Below are 19,107 nucleotides of genomic sequence, written 5' to 3'. Positions count from 1 at the left end.
TTTTTAATTAATTTAATTTTTGTTGTTTTATAAAAGGAGTTTTCTTATTGAAATCTCGCATTCTCAGGTCTTTCTTACGCCTTGAAAACTTCTTATTTCCATAAACATTTACTTTGTTAGAGATTAATGTTACCATGTTTCAAAGCTAATAACATTTAACAACCGACCAGAAGTAGGCCTAATCAAGAACGCAAATCCACTTATAGAACAAAAATGAAAGTAAGTTCAAGTTTTGTCTGAACTAGTTGGGGGCTTTGAGTGTATATAAGAGAAAAATGTGTAATGATCTTGTTGAAAAAAGCCCATTATATCTTTTATTGTATTGAACTCCTTTTTAATTAAATAATAGTACTTTAGGTTTCTCTTATGAAATAAAAAATACATTTTCAACATAATTTATTATTTTATTATAAATCATAAGAATTCACAACTCTATACTATTTTGGATAATTTGTTTTATAAGTATTTACATCTAACAGATCTGATTCCATTCTTATGAATCCGCATTGAAGGTTCTATTTACAATTGCACTATGTCAAAGTTTTCATATTAGTCTGCATTAAATGCCATTGTGTCGGCCTCAAATTTCAGACATCTGAATATAAAAACTTTAATAATCTCTTAAGCTTAGTTAAAATCATTTCACTATGTGATCTTCCACAAAATAAAATAATACTTTACGTAAGCTTATTAAAAATTGGATTTCTGTTTTTTCTTTGTTAGATGACTAACAAATTGGAACATCTGGTGGAAAATGGCTGTTTGCGGGGAGTAAATAAAGTGTGTGAAAAGAAGATAGCCGTTAAGTCCATTGCATGTAAGAAAAAAAGAAGAGAGGAACAAAACCGAAACGCGTAAGAAAAAAAGAAGAGAGGAACAAAACCGAAACGCTTCAAATTGATTTGCATATTCTCTAGAGATCTCGATGAAGCCAAAAGCTTCACCCAACGGCTATCACTGCTTTCACCATAAATACACATACGAATAGGCACCCAGGGCAACACAGCTCAAGAGAGAGACTAATTACTTGAGGTCGAGTTATTTATAAAAGGAGTTTCTTGTTGAAATCTCGCATTCTCAGGTCTTTCTTACGCCTTGAAAACTTCTTATTTCCATAAACATTTACTTTGTTAGAGATTAATGTTACCATGTTTCAAAGCTAATAACATTTAACAACCGACCAGAAGTAGGCCTAATCAAGAACGCAAATCCACTTATAGAAAAAAATGAAAGTAAGTTCAAGTTTTGTCTGAACTAGTTGGGGGCTTTGAGTGTATATAAGAGAAAATGTGTAATGATCTTGTTGAAAAAAGCCCATTATATCTTTTATTGTATTGAACTCCTTTTTAGTTAAATAATAGTACTTTAGGTTTCTCTTATGAAATAAAAAATACATTTTTAACATAATTTATTATTTTATTATAAATCATAAGAATTCACAACTCTATTCTATTTTGGATAATTTGTTTTATAAGAGCATATTTATTGCAGTCTCCTCAAGGGGTTTTCAGAGTAAAAGTAGGTGGTAGGCCCCCACAAAAATGAAGAGATCTGTTACAAAAGTTGCCAGAGAAGAAACGTGTGTTGGTGGTATGTTGCACTGTTTGCGGGCCCCACTGACACGTGGAGGCCCGCGATTGGTAGGTTTTAATTTTTCTTTTTTTAAAAGACAAAAAGTAAAAAAGAAAAAAAAAAAATTTGAAGAACCCCTTTTGTTGGGTCTATGCGATAATCATGGTCTAAGTATTTACATCTAACAGATCTGATTCCATTCTTATGAATCCGCATTGAAGGTTCTATTTACAATTGCACTATGTCAAAGTTTTCATATTAGTCTGCATTAAATGCCATTGTGTCGGCCTCAAATTTCAGACATCTGAATATAAAAACTTTAATAATCTCTTAAGCTTAGTTAAAATCATTTCACTATGTGATCTTCCACAAAATAAAATAATACTTTACGTAAGCTTATTAAAAATTTGATTTCAGTTTTTTCTTTGTTAGATGACTAACAAATTGGAACATCTGGTGGAAAATGACTGTTTGAGGGGAGTAAATAAAGTGTGTGAAAAGAAGATAGCCGTTAAGTCCATTGCATGTCGAAACGTGTAAGAAAAAAAGAAGAGAGGAACAAAACCGAAACGCTTCAAATTGATTTGCATATTCTCTAGAGATCTCGATGAAGCCAAAAGCTTCACCCAACGGCTATCACTGCTTTCACCATAAATACACATACGAATAGGCACCCAGAGCAACACAGCTCAAGAGAGAGACTAATTACTTGAGGTCGAATTATAAGTTTTGGAGAGATGGGTTTGGTCAAAAGCTTTGATGCGTACTTGATGATTGTGATATTAACGGCTTTGGTGTTTGCACTAGGGTCAAATGGTTACAAGTTCTATGTAGGTGGGAAAGATGGTTGGGTTCTTAGTCCTCCCGAGGATTATTCTCATTGGTCTCACCGTAACCGGTTTCAAGTCAACGACACTCTTTGTAAGTCTCTCTCAATCTTATCTACTCTATACACATTAATGTATCCTAATGTCACTACAAGAAACCATATATAACCAACTGGTGCAAATGCAAGATTTTAAGTACGCCAAGGGAAAAGATTCAGTGTTGGAGGTGAGTGAAGAAGAGTACAAGACATGCAACACGACTCACCCCATAACTTCCTTCTCAGACGGAGACTCTCTTTTTGTGCTTAGCCGCTCAGGTCCGTTCTTTTTCGTCAGTGGCAACTCAGAAAACTGTCTCAAAGGCCAGAAGCTAGCCGTCAAAGTCATGTCTACAGCCCACCACAGCCACAGTCCTCGTCAGCCATCTCCCTCACCATCACCGACTCTGTCTCCTGTCCCTGTGTCATCTCCAGCGCCTTCTCCGCAAGTGGTTCTTTCTGACTCGGAAGCTTTTGCTCCGGCTCCAGGACCCGCGAAAGCTCACAGTTCAGCCGGTTTGGTTGGTCCTGGGATGGTTTCTATAGGATTAGTTCTTGTTGTTTTCATAAGTTCCATGGTCTATGGTTTATAAGTGATTAGTGAGAGTATTAATTAATTACTCTACTTTTTGAATTGAACTTAATATTAATCTGTCATTTTATGTTTGAACTTAATATTAATCTGTCATTAATAGTGAGAGTATTAATTAATTCCTTGCTTAATCAGTGATTATCACTCTCTAAACCATTTTATCAGAAGTGTTTTTGAAATAAAATTTAAAAAAAAAAAAGTTGTTAAAAAGTTAAAAAAACATGCACCAGCCGGGAATCGAACCCGGGTCTGTACCGTGGCAGGGTACTATTCTACCACTAGACCACTGGTGCCTCGTTGTAAGTTTAAACATAAGAAAAATTCTAGCTGAATATGTGAATAACAGTTCATGGAAGTTTTCTAAACAGACTTTTTTTGTAAGACCACCCACAACGGTGATCTTTGTGGAATCCTTAGCAATTAATCCAATGATTTTCGGAATAAAATAATAATATAATAACTAAATAACTAAGGATTGATCCGTAAATAAGGATTATAAGGATCAAATCCTTAGGGACGTGGCATGTTGCCATTGGGTGGAGGGTGTTGTGTTTTTTTTTCTGAACAGCAAGAGTTGTGTTTCGTTTGATTTTTTGTTTCCTGTGAATCTTCTTCTCCATCGTTCGAATCGTCCACTTCCTCGCCTCCGATCCGGTGAGTCTTCTTCTCCATCATCCTGATTATATATGATTTTTGTTTCATGTGTTCGATTTCCTGATTAAAAGACTCAAACTTTAAAAATCAGAGCTTGACGATTTTGATTTTGTTTCCTATGTTCGATTATTCTTTTTGTCGGAGCTCTGCCGGAGTTCTACAAAAGACCAGACACGTTCAGCCTCTCCTTTGTTTGATGCTGAGAAGGGTTTCTCTTCATCCTCATCGTTAGACCCAAACGATTCATCGTGAGAAGGGTTTCTTGTGGTCTTTGGAGCTATAGGAAGCGGAGCTAGCAGCGTTGTTCAACGCGCTATTCATATCCCGAAACACAGGCTTCTAGCCTTGAAGAGAATCAATATCTTCGAAAGGGTAATTAAAGTAACTCACCTTCTGGATATCATCATATATAGTATGTTTCTTTGAATGCTTATTGATTTGGTTGAGCAGGAGAAAAGGCAGCAACTGCTTACAGAGATAAGGACGATGTGTGAAGCTCCTTGTCATGAAGGACTTGTGGATTTCCACAGAGCGTTTTATAGTCCTGACTCGGGACAGATCAGCATAGCTCTTGAATATATGGATGGAGGATCTCTTGCAGATATCTTGAAAGTAACTAAGAAGATACCTGAGCCCGTTCTTTCGTCAATGTTCCACAAACTCTTGCAAGTAAAGACACTTTAACTCTCTTGCATGTTTAACTCTTTGTCGTATATAAAAATTCATTCTTTGTGATGCGTTTCGGTTCTAGGTGGACTTATGTGTGATATATATTTACAGGATGAGAAGAAGCTAAGAGAGGCGCTTCTATTCGCAAATGCTTGTGGAGCTATTACTGTAACAGAGAGAGGAGCTATTCCAGCTATGCCCACCATGAATGCTGTTCAAGACCTTCTCTCTTGTTGGGGAGTGGTGTTGCAAACTGCAGAAAATTGCAGGTTTTTTCTTGTTTCTTTTGTTCTGTTTTTGATCTTGTTCAAAGAAAAGAAAACAGAGAACCTGATCCAGCAATTTGCGTGTGTGTGTGTATGTGTTGCAGGGTATTTGCAGGATCTTCTTTACAATTTAAGCAAAGTAGGACAAGCCATTGAGAACAATGATCTACCAGCTGCAGGTTTGGTTTTGGGAAATGTTTGCGTTTGAGTTTCCTGTGTTTTCTACTCTTATGCAATACATTTTTTTATATCTCAAATATAAGGAACACCATTGCATACTCTTTTTTAACTAAGTCCTTAACTATTTAAAAAAACAAAAAAAAATATTTAATAATCCTAAGGATTCTTCTAACCAAGTACACCATTGTGGATGCTCTAAGAATGCTAAAAGTTTCTAAACTGATTTATTTCAGAGATGAAATTCATGTAAATCTTATATAGATACAAATTACACAACCTGTATATATATACTCTATAGTATAGAAATACTACTAAAAAATAATAACTCTCACACTAGCTTTTCACCTTCCTTGAAAAATAGAACTAAAACTCCTAAAGGAATTAGAATGAGAAGACGATTTCCATACATCTAAGAACGTGGGATGTTGTTGTTGCATTCCATCACTAGTAGTTCCCAACAAATAAGAACTCTTCATCCTCTCCAACAAGCTTACTTCCACACCTTCCCTCTCCCTCTCATCATCACTCAATCTCCCTTGTTCCAATATATGCACCACTTGCCTCATCTTCGGCCTCACCCTCGGATCAGGATGCACACACAATAATCCTATCCTCAAAACCATCTCCACTTCCTTTATCTCAAACCTTCCTCTCACCTTCAACCTCTCGTCCAAACCATCAACCACTTGGTCTCTCTCCATCAGTCCCCACATCCACTCCACTATCCCTTCCCTTCCTTCCTCTATCGGCCTCCTTCCACACACCACCTCCAACACAAACACCCCAAAGCTGTACACATCCGTCTCCACGGACGCTCTCCCTGTCTTAACCAGCTCAGGCGCCATATAACCCGCTGTTCCAACCACGTGCGTGGTACTAACCATCTCTTTGTTAGTGTTTTGCAGCTTAGCCAACCCGAAATCACCAACCCTCGCGTTCATATCCTTGTCGAGCAACACGTTACTCGTCTTAATATCTCTATGCAACACTTTTGACTCCCACCCTTCGTGCAGATACAACATCCCCGAAGCCACGTCTCTCACCGCTCTCATCCTCTCCTCCCACTCCAACACCACATCGCAATCGAACAACCGCTTATCCACGCTCCCGTTCTCCATATACTCGTACACCAATACAAGACACTCGCCACCTTTCTTACACCAACCTCTTAGCCCCACTATATTCTTGTGTCTCAACCTCCCTAAACTCGACACCTCGGCCAAGAACTCGCTCGTCCCGGCCACGATCTCTCGAGGGCTAATCATAATCCTCTTCACCGCCACTTCTTTGCCTTCCAACACTCCTCTATACACCTTCGAGTTCCCTCCGTACCCGATCATATTCTCTTCCGAGAACCCTTTCGTCGCTTCCAAAACGCTTCTGTATTGCACTCTATGAGGCCAATACTCCGTCTCCCAATCTTCAACATCATCTAGTCTCCGTCGTCGTCTCCTCCTTACAACATAGAAAACAACCCCAATAACGCAGAGTATCAACGCAACGGCACCAACGGAGACCCCAGCGATGAACCCTATAGAGTTAAAAACAGAGTCGTCTCGTAGTTTAAACGAAGGAAGGTTCCTTGTGAGCAAAGCATCGCCTACGGAGAAGTCAGAGTTGCTAAAGCTCCAAGAGAGGATCCTATGGCTCTGCACTAGTAGACCCGTGGCTGCCGTGAACCCCACGTACATGTCACCTACCAAAACTCCGGTGAGGTTCAGAGGAACGCTCACGAGAGGTCTCACGGGCTTCGACGAGCCGGCTATAGCCATCGTGACGTTGATCGCCGAGCCGTTGAACTCGATCCAGACCTGATAGTTGTCTCCGCTGTTGAGGCGTAACTCCGTGAAGAACTGTCCGTCTCCTCTGTAGAAACCCGCGACGGCGGAGGAGACGGAGGTTAGGGAGTTGACGTCGACGCCGACGTGGTTGTCGTTGATGTCGTCGAACTCTTGGTTGGAGAAGACGTCGAACTCGACTCCGAAGATGCGGTTGGTAGGGTCGCCGTTGTTGGTCAGGTTGAGGAGGCCGAGGTGCTGGGCGGACTCGGCGGCGGATGTGTCGGGGGAAGGGAGGAAGACGAAGGCGAAGCCGTGTCCGGGGAGTCTGTTTCTGTAAGGGGCCATGGAGAAGATGAATGACGTGGCGAATGGGAGAGGAGATGAGGAGGAGGAGGAGGAGGCGGGGATTCTTGAAGGGTAGAGACCGCGTCCGATGGAGGAAGTTGTTTGGTTGGTGAGGGTTAAGATGGAGGGTGGAGAGTCGACGGTGGCGGAGCCGACGAGGAGTGTGTTGGTGTTGGTGAAGTTGGAGTTGTAGACGAAATCGATGCATGAGATTGGTCGGAATAGTAAATGGGATATGGCGAAAAGTAGAAGGATGGAAGGTTTGGAGAACATGGTGTATAAGGATCTGGATCAGAGGACAAGACAGAGAGGTGATTGAGATTATGAGATGGGCAAGATGAACTGTGTTTGGTCAGAAAAAAAGAAGATATTTGTTTTGATTATTGTAGATGTCGTCAACGAACCAATAATTCAAATAAATTGTCTGCAATTGGACGATTCCGTTTTAGAGGAAAAGCCAAAGTCAAAATAATATTAAATTATTATTATTCACTACGTAACGAGAAGTTTGAAACTTTGAATGAACAAAAAGGCGACAAAGTACGTCATAATATCCGGTGTGCGTCATTACTGTCAGTCTCAGATATTCCATAATACTGCGTCCTCTCAATATAAGTCTACTAAGAAAAGGCCTGCGCTACGCGCGGGATTTGATTGATCGGTTTTTATAAAAAAATAATTTTTATGTAAATTTCTTTTATATTAAATTGGTTGAGTATGGTTATATTGTTTATACCAAATTTCAATTACATAACTAAAAATGATCGAATACTTGGTATTGTTGCTGTTTTAGTCTAGAACTGTGAGTTTTTATAGTGTTTTAATTAGTTTTATAACACTAGAAAATACATAAATCAATCTGATTCGATCAAAAGAGAATGAGATCGAGTTTTCTAGTACCATTTATCTTCTTTTCTGTGAGGATTTATAAAATGATATATAGTTTCTTAAATGTTTGCTCAAAATGTAATATATAGCATATGGAATATAATTTTTCTTATTTTTGGTTAGGTTTAATACTCAAAACATCGGGTTTCTTTTATCTTTTGTACATACTTTTGAATTTACTGATAGTTTAGTTCATTTTTCTTTTGAAATCAGTAATTTATATAATCAAAAAGTAAATACATAATTCAATATTACAGACAATTTATGTTTGGTAAATACAATGCAAACATACTATTTAATTATAGTTATTCAGTATTACTGAATTTATATATTATTATATTTATAGACTAAATAAACTTTATTATCCAAATAATCAATATTATTTTTTAAAATAAAATTTAGTCATTGTTTACGGATATTTTTTTAAGATACACTACCCATATATACTAAATTTATTATATATTTTGAGAAGCTTATTACATTTTTGTTAAATATCTTAATTATTTGTTAGAATCTATCCTTTATTTAAAATAAAACTCTAGTGTATATTTAACATGGTAAAACAAATTTACTTTAACTTCAATGTTTATTCACCAAAATACTTTCTTAGAAATTTAAATGAAAAAAAAAATTTGCTAAGTTTTCTATCGATTAATTTGTAAACTAATAATGATTTGCTATCCTATTGTAAAAGAAGAGATACCCTTATGAGTACATTCACTGAAATTAATTGTTGTTTACCATCCTTGTTTGGTTTATTTATTTGTCTACACTTCGAGTACTGAGCTTGTGAGTCCATCTTTGGTCTATGCCACTAAGTGATATGGTTGCTAAGTCGAGTACATTCTCTGAAATAATCTCACACCACGACCTAGCTTGCGCTCCTGTTGAAGACAACTACACAGGCTCTTATCTCACCACCCTGTTAGAGCTCTGGTGGTTGTTTTCGATCTTAACACTGTTAGAAATTTCGGAAAAATGTGGGATTATTTTCATTTAAATGTTTATTTGGTCTATAGTTCGTATTTTCCCAAGAATAGCCACATCGTCATAAAATCAAATGAAAGAATAAACAAATATATAAAAATTATGGCACCAAAAGCAAAGCTGCTCAGGCCCGTTCTTTACAACAATCTTGTAGCATTCACATACAAAGTAAGCATAACCATGTACCATTCTGAAATAAAGCTAGGAGAGCATCAACACAAATTAACCTATCCAATATCGCTGAGTTAAGCGAATGAAAGATGATTCCATACACCAATAAAGAGTACAACTCCTTAAGACAAACATGATAAATTGAAAACGAAAAAAACTCTCTTAGCTATTGCATCAGACAGTTGATCAGTAGGGTAAGAAATTTTTTATATAGTAGCGTTGATCCATGAACGATTTCATTACCATCCACATTGTAAAAGAGAATAAATTAAAGAGATTGAAACAACAAATCCCAGATGATAAATTATATAATAATAAAGTAATCCCAGATCATAGTTCCAGGTGTTAGGAACTGGAATCCCGCATCAAAGATTTTTATATATATTAGTTAAATGAGTCTGTCATTTCGAGGGATAGCGGTTCAGGATCAAAAAAATCTCAGGTGACGATACGTAAAACATCAGAACCTCAGTATTCTAAATAGTCATGATTGAGTCAACCTCACTCTGTGTCTTAAGCTTTCCCTCCTATAAACTGGTCACTCACACTTGGCCACAACGGAAACAGCGGCATGTAGCGTCTCCTGAGTGAATAAAAGCTTGGCTGAAAAAATCCCAAGACTCACGACTTCAGATAAAAACCTTTGAGAATGTAAGAATGTTTGATGCTATTAGTAGAAGACGCATCAGACTAAATGATAACACAACGTGGGAGCGACCATGAAATATGCCAAGCTCTTGAAGCTAACAAATATTAAATTTCAGGACTGGCCTAAAGTTTGGCAAACTGTCTGGTCAAATAGTAATATATGAAAAAGCATAAGAAGCTAACTTCAGCCACACAATGCAAGTGGGGATCAACAATCTGACACCTGATAAGGAGGGGGATCACAAACCTCTATTTCAAGATCGTGGAGTAAACCAACTAAACTTAAAAAGAATGACAAAAACTCAGACCATAAATACCTAGCTTAATTCTAACCTTATGGTAAGTAAACTGGATGCAGGACCTCAGCAATATGAGAAAAAACCTTCATGAAAGTGGCGATGATGAGTATACTGTTTACATAAATAAGAACTACTACACACATGTTGAATAATCACTAAAGTCATATGAGAAGGAAAAAAAAAACAACTTTTAAACGCAAGAAAGTTAAAGAGTAGAAGCTGTGATTACTTGTTTCGAGATTTTGTTATGTCTGAGTGGACTCTCCCTTGCAACCTGAGGAGCTGGTACTGACTGCCGATACTTGTACCTTACATCAGTCTTTCCTCCGACTCCTCCTCCACCGGTTTTCCTAGTTTTGGTACCTCCGCCGCTAGCTTTGACCAGACTTGATGTTCCTTGACCGTTGCCTACGGTGGAGTCAACTCCGGATGGTAAGCTCTGTGTCCTTGAAGAATCGAGCAGTGACATCTCAGTGGAAACTCTAAGCTCACCACCGGGTTTCACGCTTCTTTCTTCCCAAATCCTGAGCAGTGACACACCTAGGCGGTGGAAGCAGCGAGTAGAATAGATGATTTAGCCGTGCTAATGAAATAGAAGTTTCTAGTGTTGTTAGGATTTCTGAGGATGATGTTTATGGGATGAAAGCTAACTTTTCTATAGATAGATAGCCACCGCCTTTACATTGAATGAGGAATAGTGATGGTAGTGGGTCGAATGAGTTAAGACATTCATTGATGGCGATGAATCAATTTATGGCGTAACGATCTGTAGGAGATTTATCGCAGACGAAACGGAACTAATGGAATTCGATCCAGAGATTCACCATGAAGATTCTCAGAGAACACTCCCAAAGACACCATTGCAGCTTAAGCTAGAAACAGATTGAAGAAGATGATGAACCCTAGAAACGTAGATGGTCGCTTTCGTGAATAAGATATGACTCACAAACGGGCTGGACTGTTGTTCTTAATAACCTAAATTTACTAAAGACGAAGCCCAACAATAGAAGAAGTGACAGCCCATTTCTTAGCGCACCAAAACACAAATAGAAGGCCATATATTGCACACTAAATTAAATGAAACGCGACGTATTAAAAAGGCCCAACGAAACCGAGAATGACACAAACTTGATGCTCTGCGTTTTGGGTTGAGGGACAGCTGTCGACTTCTCCTTTCTCTATTTGTTGCGCTGGCAGCAGAAAAAGAGAGTGACCTTTTCTTTATATATATAGATTTAAGTCTTTTGCACGTGAATTAAAAAAAATGATTAAATTTTTTGATTTGCCACTATTTGATATATTATTTTATTTAATTTATTAGTTAATAAAACTGAGGTAAAACTAAAAACTAAAAAAATATTTAATATTTGTTTTAAAAATATAAATGACATGAAACAAAATTTTAAAGTCAAAACGACACTTAATATAAAACAGAAGAAATATTAAAGTAGTCTATTAATCCAATTCATTTTTAAAATAATATTTTTTAAATAGGTTAAATTACTAAAAGATATCTGAAAATTGACTATCCCTTTATTTTCATAATTTTCCTTAATAAATAAACCATCTTCTAAGTGTTTTTTCCGTTTTCTGTTCTTATAGCAGTTCTATTGTTGAATATGTGCACATGGATTTCTAACTGAAGTTAATAATAACAATTTTAATATAATTTAGTTAATAATTAAATTTAAACCACAAATAATGACATAGCTAATCATAAAGCAACACATAGCCAAATGGTATGTTGGATTTTTTGTTGAGGCTGTGAAACTAGAGCAATTCCTATGTCTATCTTTACCTTTTTCAATTGTTTCACTGTTCTAATGGCTAGATACTTAAATCTCCCCATTGGAGTTGCCGTTTGAATTTTCATTCCTTTTTCCTCTCATCCGACCCGCTTGGAGTTAATGTTGAAACTTGAAACTGGTCTTGGTCTTGTGCTGTCCACATTTATGGGATATGATGAACTTATTGGTCAAATAAGTCAGCATGTAAAAGTCAAAATATTCATCTTCTTCAGATTTTTCCATTCGTTTCTTTCAGCATATTGCAATTACTCAACTTGTTCGTTAAATGTAAGCATCAGAGTATTAATTCTGAGATCTCAGAATTACAATTTTTGGTACGTCACATGTCATATTTACTTCATTATGTATGTTCAAACTATATATTAAAACATTGCATGTAGCTACTTGGTTCAAGAAACGGTGCATTCTATTTTTGGTAGATAAGTCAAAAGCGAAATAGAGAGGAAAGAACAATGGGAAACAGAACTTTCCAAACTGTCAGAATGATGTTTGCAGGAAGAGGCACGTGACAAACACTGCCCAATCGCTGAGTTCACCAGTAGTATCGTGCCTTTCACGTAACAATAGATTCAACTAGGGCTTAAGTAGAAACAAAAGAACCTACCGGCCAGCCACTTTACTTTTCTCTCAATTCTTCACCGCAAAGACTCACCCTTAGAAAGAAGGATTCAGAAAGAAGAAAAAGATTAGGCAGAAAAGGATCTTTACTTTACTACTTATTCACCATAATCAACAGATTTGGAGTTTTAAGAAGAGGAGACGATGATGACCTCCTCAAACAAGCTATTTTTGAGAGCAATAAGCAAGAGAAGAACATGGGTCTGTCTCTTTCTTGTGGTCTACGCGACCCTCTTGTCTTCTTCATGGAACTGGCTGAATTCAATCGTGGACTGGTACGGAGAGAACCACAAGACATCATCATCTGGTTGGCCTGCGGTTTACGCTTCGGTGCTTCTTGGAGCGGTGTTCGGAGTTCTGTCGATGGCGGCGGCGCTGTTCATAGCCGTGCCGGCCGTTGTTGTGATATGGATATCAGTGGTGGTGGCGATGGCGTTTGCAGGGAAATCGAGGAGGAGCGTGGTGGTCGAAGGAGGGAAAGTGACGAAAGAGATAGCTGGGTTTGTGTTTAAAGTTCTTTTTAAAGAAGGAAACTTTGTGGCTCTTCTCTGTGCTCTCCTTTCTTACTTCATCTTCTTCAACACTTAGTTCTTACTCCTCTCGATTCAACTTAGCCGAATTGTCATAGAAACACTTTACAGCTATTTATGAAAATATCTTCAGATTAATAATATTCATTAATTTATCAAGATTTTGGTTCTTCAAAATCGATGTTCTTTGTTGGATCAGATGGATGTATTTTCTTCTCATGTCAGATAAAAATGCTACCACGTCATTATACAAACGTTATTATCTTTTTTTTTAGTATCATCAATACCATTAAAACATGATCATTCCTAAATTATACCTTTAATGAATATTTTAAGTTTTCCAAAAATATCCTTAATGACATGAATAAACAAAAAAATCATTAATGGCATTAGTGTATTTTGATTTTATGGGCCTATTTCAACATTTAGATGGACTTGCTAACTAATTAAATGGTTATGTTTTTATATAATCAAATTCAAATTCCATAAACTTTTTAATATCAATACCACAAATTAAAGTCTGCAATAATTTTAATAAGTTGATATTAGAGATTGAAATTTTGTAACTACACGGGATAAGACTTAATCAAAAATATTATTGGCCAGTTTATATGTTTAGCAATATTTTATATAAATTATAAATCTTTAAAATTATATAATAGCCCAAATAAAAATTTCGGATAACAATGTTTTGAAAACTGACCCGAACACTGAACCGGACAATTTACCGGGTTACTGGGTCATTGAGTCGACTGCAGGTAAACCGCGGGTGAACCGGAGATTAATAAATGAATTAATTTTATTATATAATAATATATTAGCTAATAAAATAAAATAAAATAAAAATATATAAAACTAAACTTACTACTTTCTAAATATATTTAAAACATAAAATAATAATTTGGATATGTATATATTTTATGTTTAATAAACATTTAGAATACTTAACTTAACTTTTTATATTTATATTTTTATTTGATATACAACTAAAAAAATATTCTACTGGTTCAATCGATAGTTCAACTGGTACCGGATTTTGAGTTTTAGTGGGTTTGAGCGGGTTTTTGCGGGTTTTTAAATTTTGGGTTTTGTACTAGAATTTATTTTGGGTCACCGGGTTTTCCGTTTCAACTGCGGGTCCGGATCAGATTTCAAAATACTGGATAAAACTATTGTTTAACTTATTTACAAACATAAAACGGCTGTGGCGCATTTTAAATTTCGTCATACTGTACACACTATAATAAACCTGCATAATTGAAACTTGATCATGTCATAGTTTATATAATTAAAATGAAGAATTATCAATCTTTTATATTGAAAAAACAATAGAAAAAATACCCGAGAATCTAGTTATTTACTTATTTGAGGACCACAGATTCTTCTTTTGGTTCGGTCTGTATGTTATCGGTCACTCTGTTATGTCCGGGAAAACCTTATGAACCATAATATCAATATGGGTTTTAGAACCCATTGGGGCTTACTGATTTATTATCTATAGCCCACTAATTATACAAAAATAAATGGTCAAATTGGTATTGTTAAGTAAAAGCTTAGGGACAGTACAAAATAAGTCAGAAATGCAATACAAAAAAATAGAATTTGTTATGTTCTCCGTAGTCGTAAAAGGGACACAATGAATCTGTTTTTTGTTGTATTGCATTTCTGACTTATTTTGTCTCATGGTGTTGTTGTTGCTTCACCGATGCAACTTGTTGGGTTAATATTTGCTTTAATGTTTGCGTACGAGTTTTAATCAGTCGAATGCTTATTTTAAAGAAGGTGAAGAAAGATATGGTGACAATTTTGGAAAAGAAGATTCTTGTTTATGATGGCAGTAGGCCAGTAAGTGTCTCTACACGGCTGCACCACACTGCCTTTCAAGACTAAAAATGTTACGGATTTGAGTGACAAAAATAAATTGTCGGTTCTCCATCTATGTAGTTCTTATTGATTCGATCCCTTTGTAAATAGGTTTATTTTTCCGATGGTGGGATATGTACTCTTCCAAAGTTTATTGGTATTGTGAATCTATTATTTTAGCAGGAGGGCAAGGCAATTCAAAGTTGCTAAAAAATGGCGTTGAGGCCTGATCTTAACCAGTCACAACAATTTTTTTTCTCTCAGAAACAAAGATATATGATGCACTATTAATTGTAAAGTTACTGATATTACCTTTTCTCTATTGTTCAGGTCTATTTTAGATCTGCTATTCAATTAATGAGTGACTCAAGTCAAGGCCCACTTACTTCCCAATGGAAAATCAGATGGAAAATTCGTTTATAAGTCAGCCTGTAAAAGTCAAAACAATTCATCTTCTTCAGATTTTTCCATTCGATTCTTGCACCTGCAGATTGCACACTAGTCAACTTATTGGTCTAATGTAAGCATCCTAGTATTAGTTCTGAGATCAAATTAATGTCCTAATAGTATATAGTTTTGTAGTATTTTCCTGAGAAGTTGAATTACAGGGTCAATACCTAGGTCTATATCTCTGCTATTCAAAGAGAATGACTCAAAGTCATGGCCCAGTTATGTCGTTTCTCTCAATTCGTCACCGCAAAGACTCGCCCTATAAAAAGGAATCAGGTAGACAAGAACCTTTACTACTTATTCACCACAACCTTACCAACAGACAGAATCACCACATCTAGTGTAAAAGGTGGGAAAGGAGACAATGGCCTCGTACAAGCTATTTTTGGGAGAAATAAGCAAGGTAACAACATGGGCCTGTCTCTTCCTTGTAGTCTACGCCACCTTCTTTTCTTCTTCGTGGAACTGGCTGAATTCGATTGTTAACTGGTACGGAGAGAACCACAAGACATCATCTGGTTGGCCAGCGGTTTTCCCTTCCGTGCGTCTTGTAGCAGTGTTCGGAGTTCTGTCGATGGCGGTGACGCTGTTCATAGCTGTGCGTGCCATCAAGGCAGGGCCGAGCTTGGATGCAGGCACAACAAGCATATGCTTCAGGGCCAACTTATATGAAAAAAAAATTAGGGGCCAATTTCTTAAGTGCTTAGTTAGTTCATGTGGTAAGAGTTTCTTGAGGCTCTTGTCATGGGTCAAGAAATCGATTCTATTTACGCACAGCTATGTATTTTAAACCTTTTTGCTTATATTTATATTGTAGAAAAGGAAATAGCATTGCCTTTTTATTTATTTTGTGCACTGTTCTTCTCTCCCTTTCTTTTAGTTCCATAAATTTTGTTCATACGTTATGATGAAATTTTAGGAAAATTGTCAAATACTTGTTGCTTGATCATAAACACATACATAAAGGGCCAAAATTTTTTTTTTTGCTTCTAGTCTAACAAATGTCAGGCACGGCTCTGCATCAAGGTGATATGGGTATAGTAGTGTTGCTGGCGATGGTGTTGGTAGAGATATCGAATAGGAGAGTGGTGGTTGAAGGAAGGAAAGTGATGAGAGAGATCGCTGAGTTTGTGTTTAAGGGTCTACTTAAAGGAAATTTTGTAGCTCTTCTTTGTGCTCTTCTTGCGTACTTTGTCTTCTTCAGCTTTTACTCTTCCTCCTCTTGTCCTTAGTATGACAAGATTTTGGTTCTCTTGAGTCTGCAAATCGATCTTCTTTTTTTTGGATGGATGTATACCTATTGTGAAATAGGATTGTTTCATGTTCTCTCTGTATGTCTCTTCCATTGTAACAGTATATATTCTCTTCTTCCTCAATGAATATATGCCACTTCTACCGTATCGTCTGCGCTACTTTGGCATGGTTATAGTCAATCAATGGAGAACTTGGTTAGTGAAAATGTTATATATATATTTTTGGATTAGTCTTGTTTTAAGATAAAGTAATCTTTTAGATTTACGCAGCCATAGAGTGGGTCAGTACTTGCATCACCTCTGCTGCCATATTGCCACAGATGAAAAAGAAATAAATTTACTCAGCCATAATTCTGTGTCAGCTCATTTTTGCGGTTTAATAATCTCTGTGAAAGACCAAACACTAACTCTGATACTACGGTTCTCAAGAAACAATATGATTGATGATTGAACAATGTTGCATGTTGGGCACAAGTTGAGAAAGCTTTGTTAGACAGACGCTGAGAATTTGTATACATAGAATATGATTCTAATTTGATGAGTTCATAGAGGATACAAAGAAGATTCATATTTCGTAAGCAACATAAGAAAACCAAAAACTAAGTTAAGTCCCATCCATGAACTATATAACCTTCAATCTAAACACTACAGAGATGAGATGTAAACTGAAAACAAAAAAAAAGCTAAGTCGATGATCTGCGCTTGGCCAATCTTGGAGATGTCCTCGTCGAACTTGTCTCCTCGACATTTTGTGTCTTCTTCTCCTTCAATCTCTTCCCCTCCGAACCCGATTCAATTGGTTTCTTAATAGCTTTAACAACTTTGACCTTGCTCTCTCCAGCGACTCTGTCAAAGTCATCAGAGAGCTTTCTCCTGATCCTAGCCACTCCTTCATCTTCCGATCCGATCTCCTCCTCATCGGCATCGTCGTTCAGATCTATGTACCTTCTTCGCTTAACAGCAACAGGAGCCGCGGGGGGAGAATCCGAATCGGAATCGTAACCGGATCTCCTCTTCTTGTCGGAACTTCCAGATTCGAGTTTCGTCGGAGTAGATTTCTCGAGCTGAGCACGGAGCTTGTCGACGTTTCCTTCGATCCGGCCCTGGAGACGGAGGCGGGTGAAGTTGAGACCACCCATGGACCAGTGGGCCTCTCTGGCCCACGAGAGGAGAGGATCGAGAACCGAGAGGGGAGGATCGACGCGGTGGGAGTTGAACTTAGGGTTATCGAAGAAACGAGGACGGGGAAGTGAGTTTCCGTAGAACTCTACAGGCCTGATGGCGGAGCTTTTCTTCACAGGCATCACCATTGTGTTGTTTGGGGAGGACAGAACGAGTAGAATAGAGAGAGACGGAGGAGAGGAGGAGGTGTGATGGAGATTGGTAGTTAGAGATGTGATTATATGGACTCGGTTTTGGCGGGTGCGGTTGTGTTGGCGCGAGACTCTGCCGCTCTTGTTGAAATAAAATGATTTGGCGCCTCTTCAATTTTCCTTCCGCGCTTTTTATTTTGGTTGTTTACACTCGCGCGCGCGTCCTCCAATTAGCGCGGGATTCTAGTCATGACAATTTTTCGTATTAATGTTTTTATTTCTTTTTCCGAAAAAAAACAAACAGTATGCTTTTTACATGCAGGGACGAATCTAGACATTTTTTTTGTGGGTGCATCAACCATGAAAAAGAAAAAACGCACGTAAGAAGTTTTAACCATTATACCTACAGAAATATTAAGATTGCACATACAAAATCATAAAAATATTTATTTTAGTGGGTGCACAGGCCCCCATAGTCTATACTCTGGCTTCTCCCCTCTTTACATGTAAAAGTAAATTGAAAATTTTATACATATGATTGAAGTTAAAAAAAAAGAGTGATTTGCACCAAAAATAGCAAATAAATAGATAATTTGCAAGGATGGAAAATTGACAAAAGCCCAATCCAATAAGAGCAGGAAATGACCGTGTTCTGTTCATTGATTCAGGGAATTGGGAAGTAAGAAACATGTGGGGACGATATAAATGTAATAATGGTTCTATTTAAAATATTTTTTGTTTTCTTTTTGTTTTCCATTTTTTTCCTTTTTCTATTTCCATTGTTTTGACAAAAGCCCATTGAAGTTGGCCTTAGCATTTTACTGCTTTTGTCTAATCACCCGGTGGTATATTTCTAAGCATTGATTATTGGTGGTGGTTGTTTGTTATATATAGTCACGATTATAGCTTTGATTGTTTAGCGCTTGGTTAAGGTTGTGGTTATAGAACTCTATCTTCTGCGCTAACACTAACTAAGTGAAGAAAACTACTATAATACATTTCTTTCTCATTGATCTACTACGGTTCAAAAAAATAAAGTTGTGATTACAGTATTAGACAGATTCTTTTATGCTGCCTATTTTTTTGTTATTTTATTTTTTTTGAACTCATTCAATGTTTTGTTGGGTTACCAACAAGAACTCCAACATATACCACAATTTGTTGCTTCACCTAATAATATATACGTTTTTGGTTAAAAGATTGCTTCAGATCCTTCTCTTCAACTATTTTAAGATTTTATCAAACCTATAGAAGTCGTTGTGAAACTCTTGGGAAGAGATTTTACATTCAAGATCGTAATCTAAGTAGTTGGCTTCTTGGTTTTCGACATGATCAATGAATAATTCACGTTTAAG

The 19,107-nt window shown here is 36.9% G+C and overlaps 6 protein-coding genes, 1 non-coding gene and 1 pseudogene across 8 annotated transcripts; 4 read left to right on the top strand and 4 right to left on the bottom strand.

The window, feature by feature from the left end:
- Window positions 1–2,244: 2,244 nt before the first annotated feature.
- On the top strand, window positions 2,245–3,104 carry LOC130498483 (early nodulin-like protein 3). The gene is made up of 2 exons (XM_056991881.1): window positions 2,245–2,493; window positions 2,588–3,104. Exons 1-2 carry the CDS (start codon window positions 2,310–2,312, stop codon window positions 3,028–3,030), a joined length of 627 nt encoding a protein of 208 aa, XP_056847861.1. The 5' UTR covers window positions 2,245–2,309; the 3' UTR covers window positions 3,031–3,104.
- A 147-nt stretch (window positions 3,105–3,251) lies between these two features.
- On the bottom strand, window positions 3,252–3,322 carry TRNAG-GCC (transfer RNA glycine (anticodon GCC)). Its single transcript has one exon. It is a non-coding gene; the product is annotated as a tRNA-Gly (tRNA).
- Window positions 3,323–3,550: 228 nt separating this feature from the next.
- Window positions 3,551–4,986, top strand: LOC130499170 (mitogen-activated protein kinase kinase 3-like). Of its 2 annotated transcripts, XM_056993137.1 has the most exons (5): window positions 3,551–3,683; window positions 3,828–4,055; window positions 4,134–4,352; window positions 4,464–4,621; window positions 4,723–4,986. In XM_056993137.1, the coding sequence occupies exons 3-5, from the start codon at window positions 4,170–4,172 to the stop codon at window positions 4,772–4,774; spliced, it is 393 nt and encodes a 130-aa protein (XP_056849117.1). In that variant the 5' UTR covers window positions 3,551–3,683; window positions 3,828–4,055; window positions 4,134–4,169; the 3' UTR covers window positions 4,775–4,986. The 2 variants fall into 2 exon arrangements, with proteins under 2 accessions (XP_056849117.1, XP_056849116.1); XM_056993136.1 differs by lacking the exon at window positions 3,551–3,683 and having other exon boundaries at window positions 3,690–4,055.
- Window positions 4,987–5,039: 53 nt separating this feature from the next.
- On the bottom strand, window positions 5,040–7,292 carry LOC108818791 (probable L-type lectin-domain containing receptor kinase VII.2). The gene has a single exon (XM_018591725.2). The coding sequence runs from the start codon at window positions 7,195–7,197 to the stop codon at window positions 5,140–5,142; it is 2,058 nt and encodes a 685-aa protein (XP_018447227.2). The 5' UTR covers window positions 7,198–7,292; the 3' UTR covers window positions 5,040–5,139.
- Window positions 7,293–9,172: 1,880 nt separating this feature from the next.
- LOC108832655 (diacylglycerol O-acyltransferase 1-like) lies at window positions 9,173–10,832 on the bottom strand. Its single transcript, XM_018606120.2, has 2 exons — window positions 10,147–10,832; window positions 9,173–9,573 (listed from the first exon to the last, which is right to left on the bottom strand). The coding sequence occupies exons 1-2, from the start codon at window positions 10,384–10,386 to the stop codon at window positions 9,484–9,486; spliced, it is 330 nt and encodes a 109-aa protein (XP_018461622.1). The 5' UTR covers window positions 10,387–10,832; the 3' UTR covers window positions 9,173–9,483.
- A 1,472-nt stretch (window positions 10,833–12,304) lies between these two features.
- LOC108821376 (uncharacterized) lies at window positions 12,305–13,090 on the top strand. The gene has a single exon (XM_018594413.2). It carries the CDS (start codon window positions 12,488–12,490, stop codon window positions 12,929–12,931), a length of 444 nt encoding a protein of 147 aa, XP_018449915.2. The 5' UTR covers window positions 12,305–12,487; the 3' UTR covers window positions 12,932–13,090.
- A 2,442-nt stretch (window positions 13,091–15,532) lies between these two features.
- Window positions 15,533–16,583, top strand: LOC108832649 (uncharacterized; annotated as a pseudogene).
- Window positions 16,584–16,903: 320 nt separating this feature from the next.
- LOC108832651 (uncharacterized) lies at window positions 16,904–17,828 on the bottom strand. Its single transcript, XM_018606117.2, has one exon. It carries the CDS (start codon window positions 17,747–17,749, stop codon window positions 17,123–17,125), a length of 627 nt encoding a protein of 208 aa, XP_018461619.1. The 5' UTR covers window positions 17,750–17,828; the 3' UTR covers window positions 16,904–17,122.
- Between the last annotated feature and the right edge of the window lie 1,279 nt (window positions 17,829–19,107).

Source organism: Raphanus sativus, chromosome 8 (genome assembly GCF_000801105.2).
Source record: "Raphanus sativus cultivar WK10039 chromosome 8, ASM80110v3, whole genome shotgun sequence".
Taxonomy (NCBI): Eukaryota; Viridiplantae; Streptophyta; class Magnoliopsida; order Brassicales; family Brassicaceae; genus Raphanus; species Raphanus sativus.
This window is presented reverse-complemented; position numbering and strand designations above follow the sequence as displayed.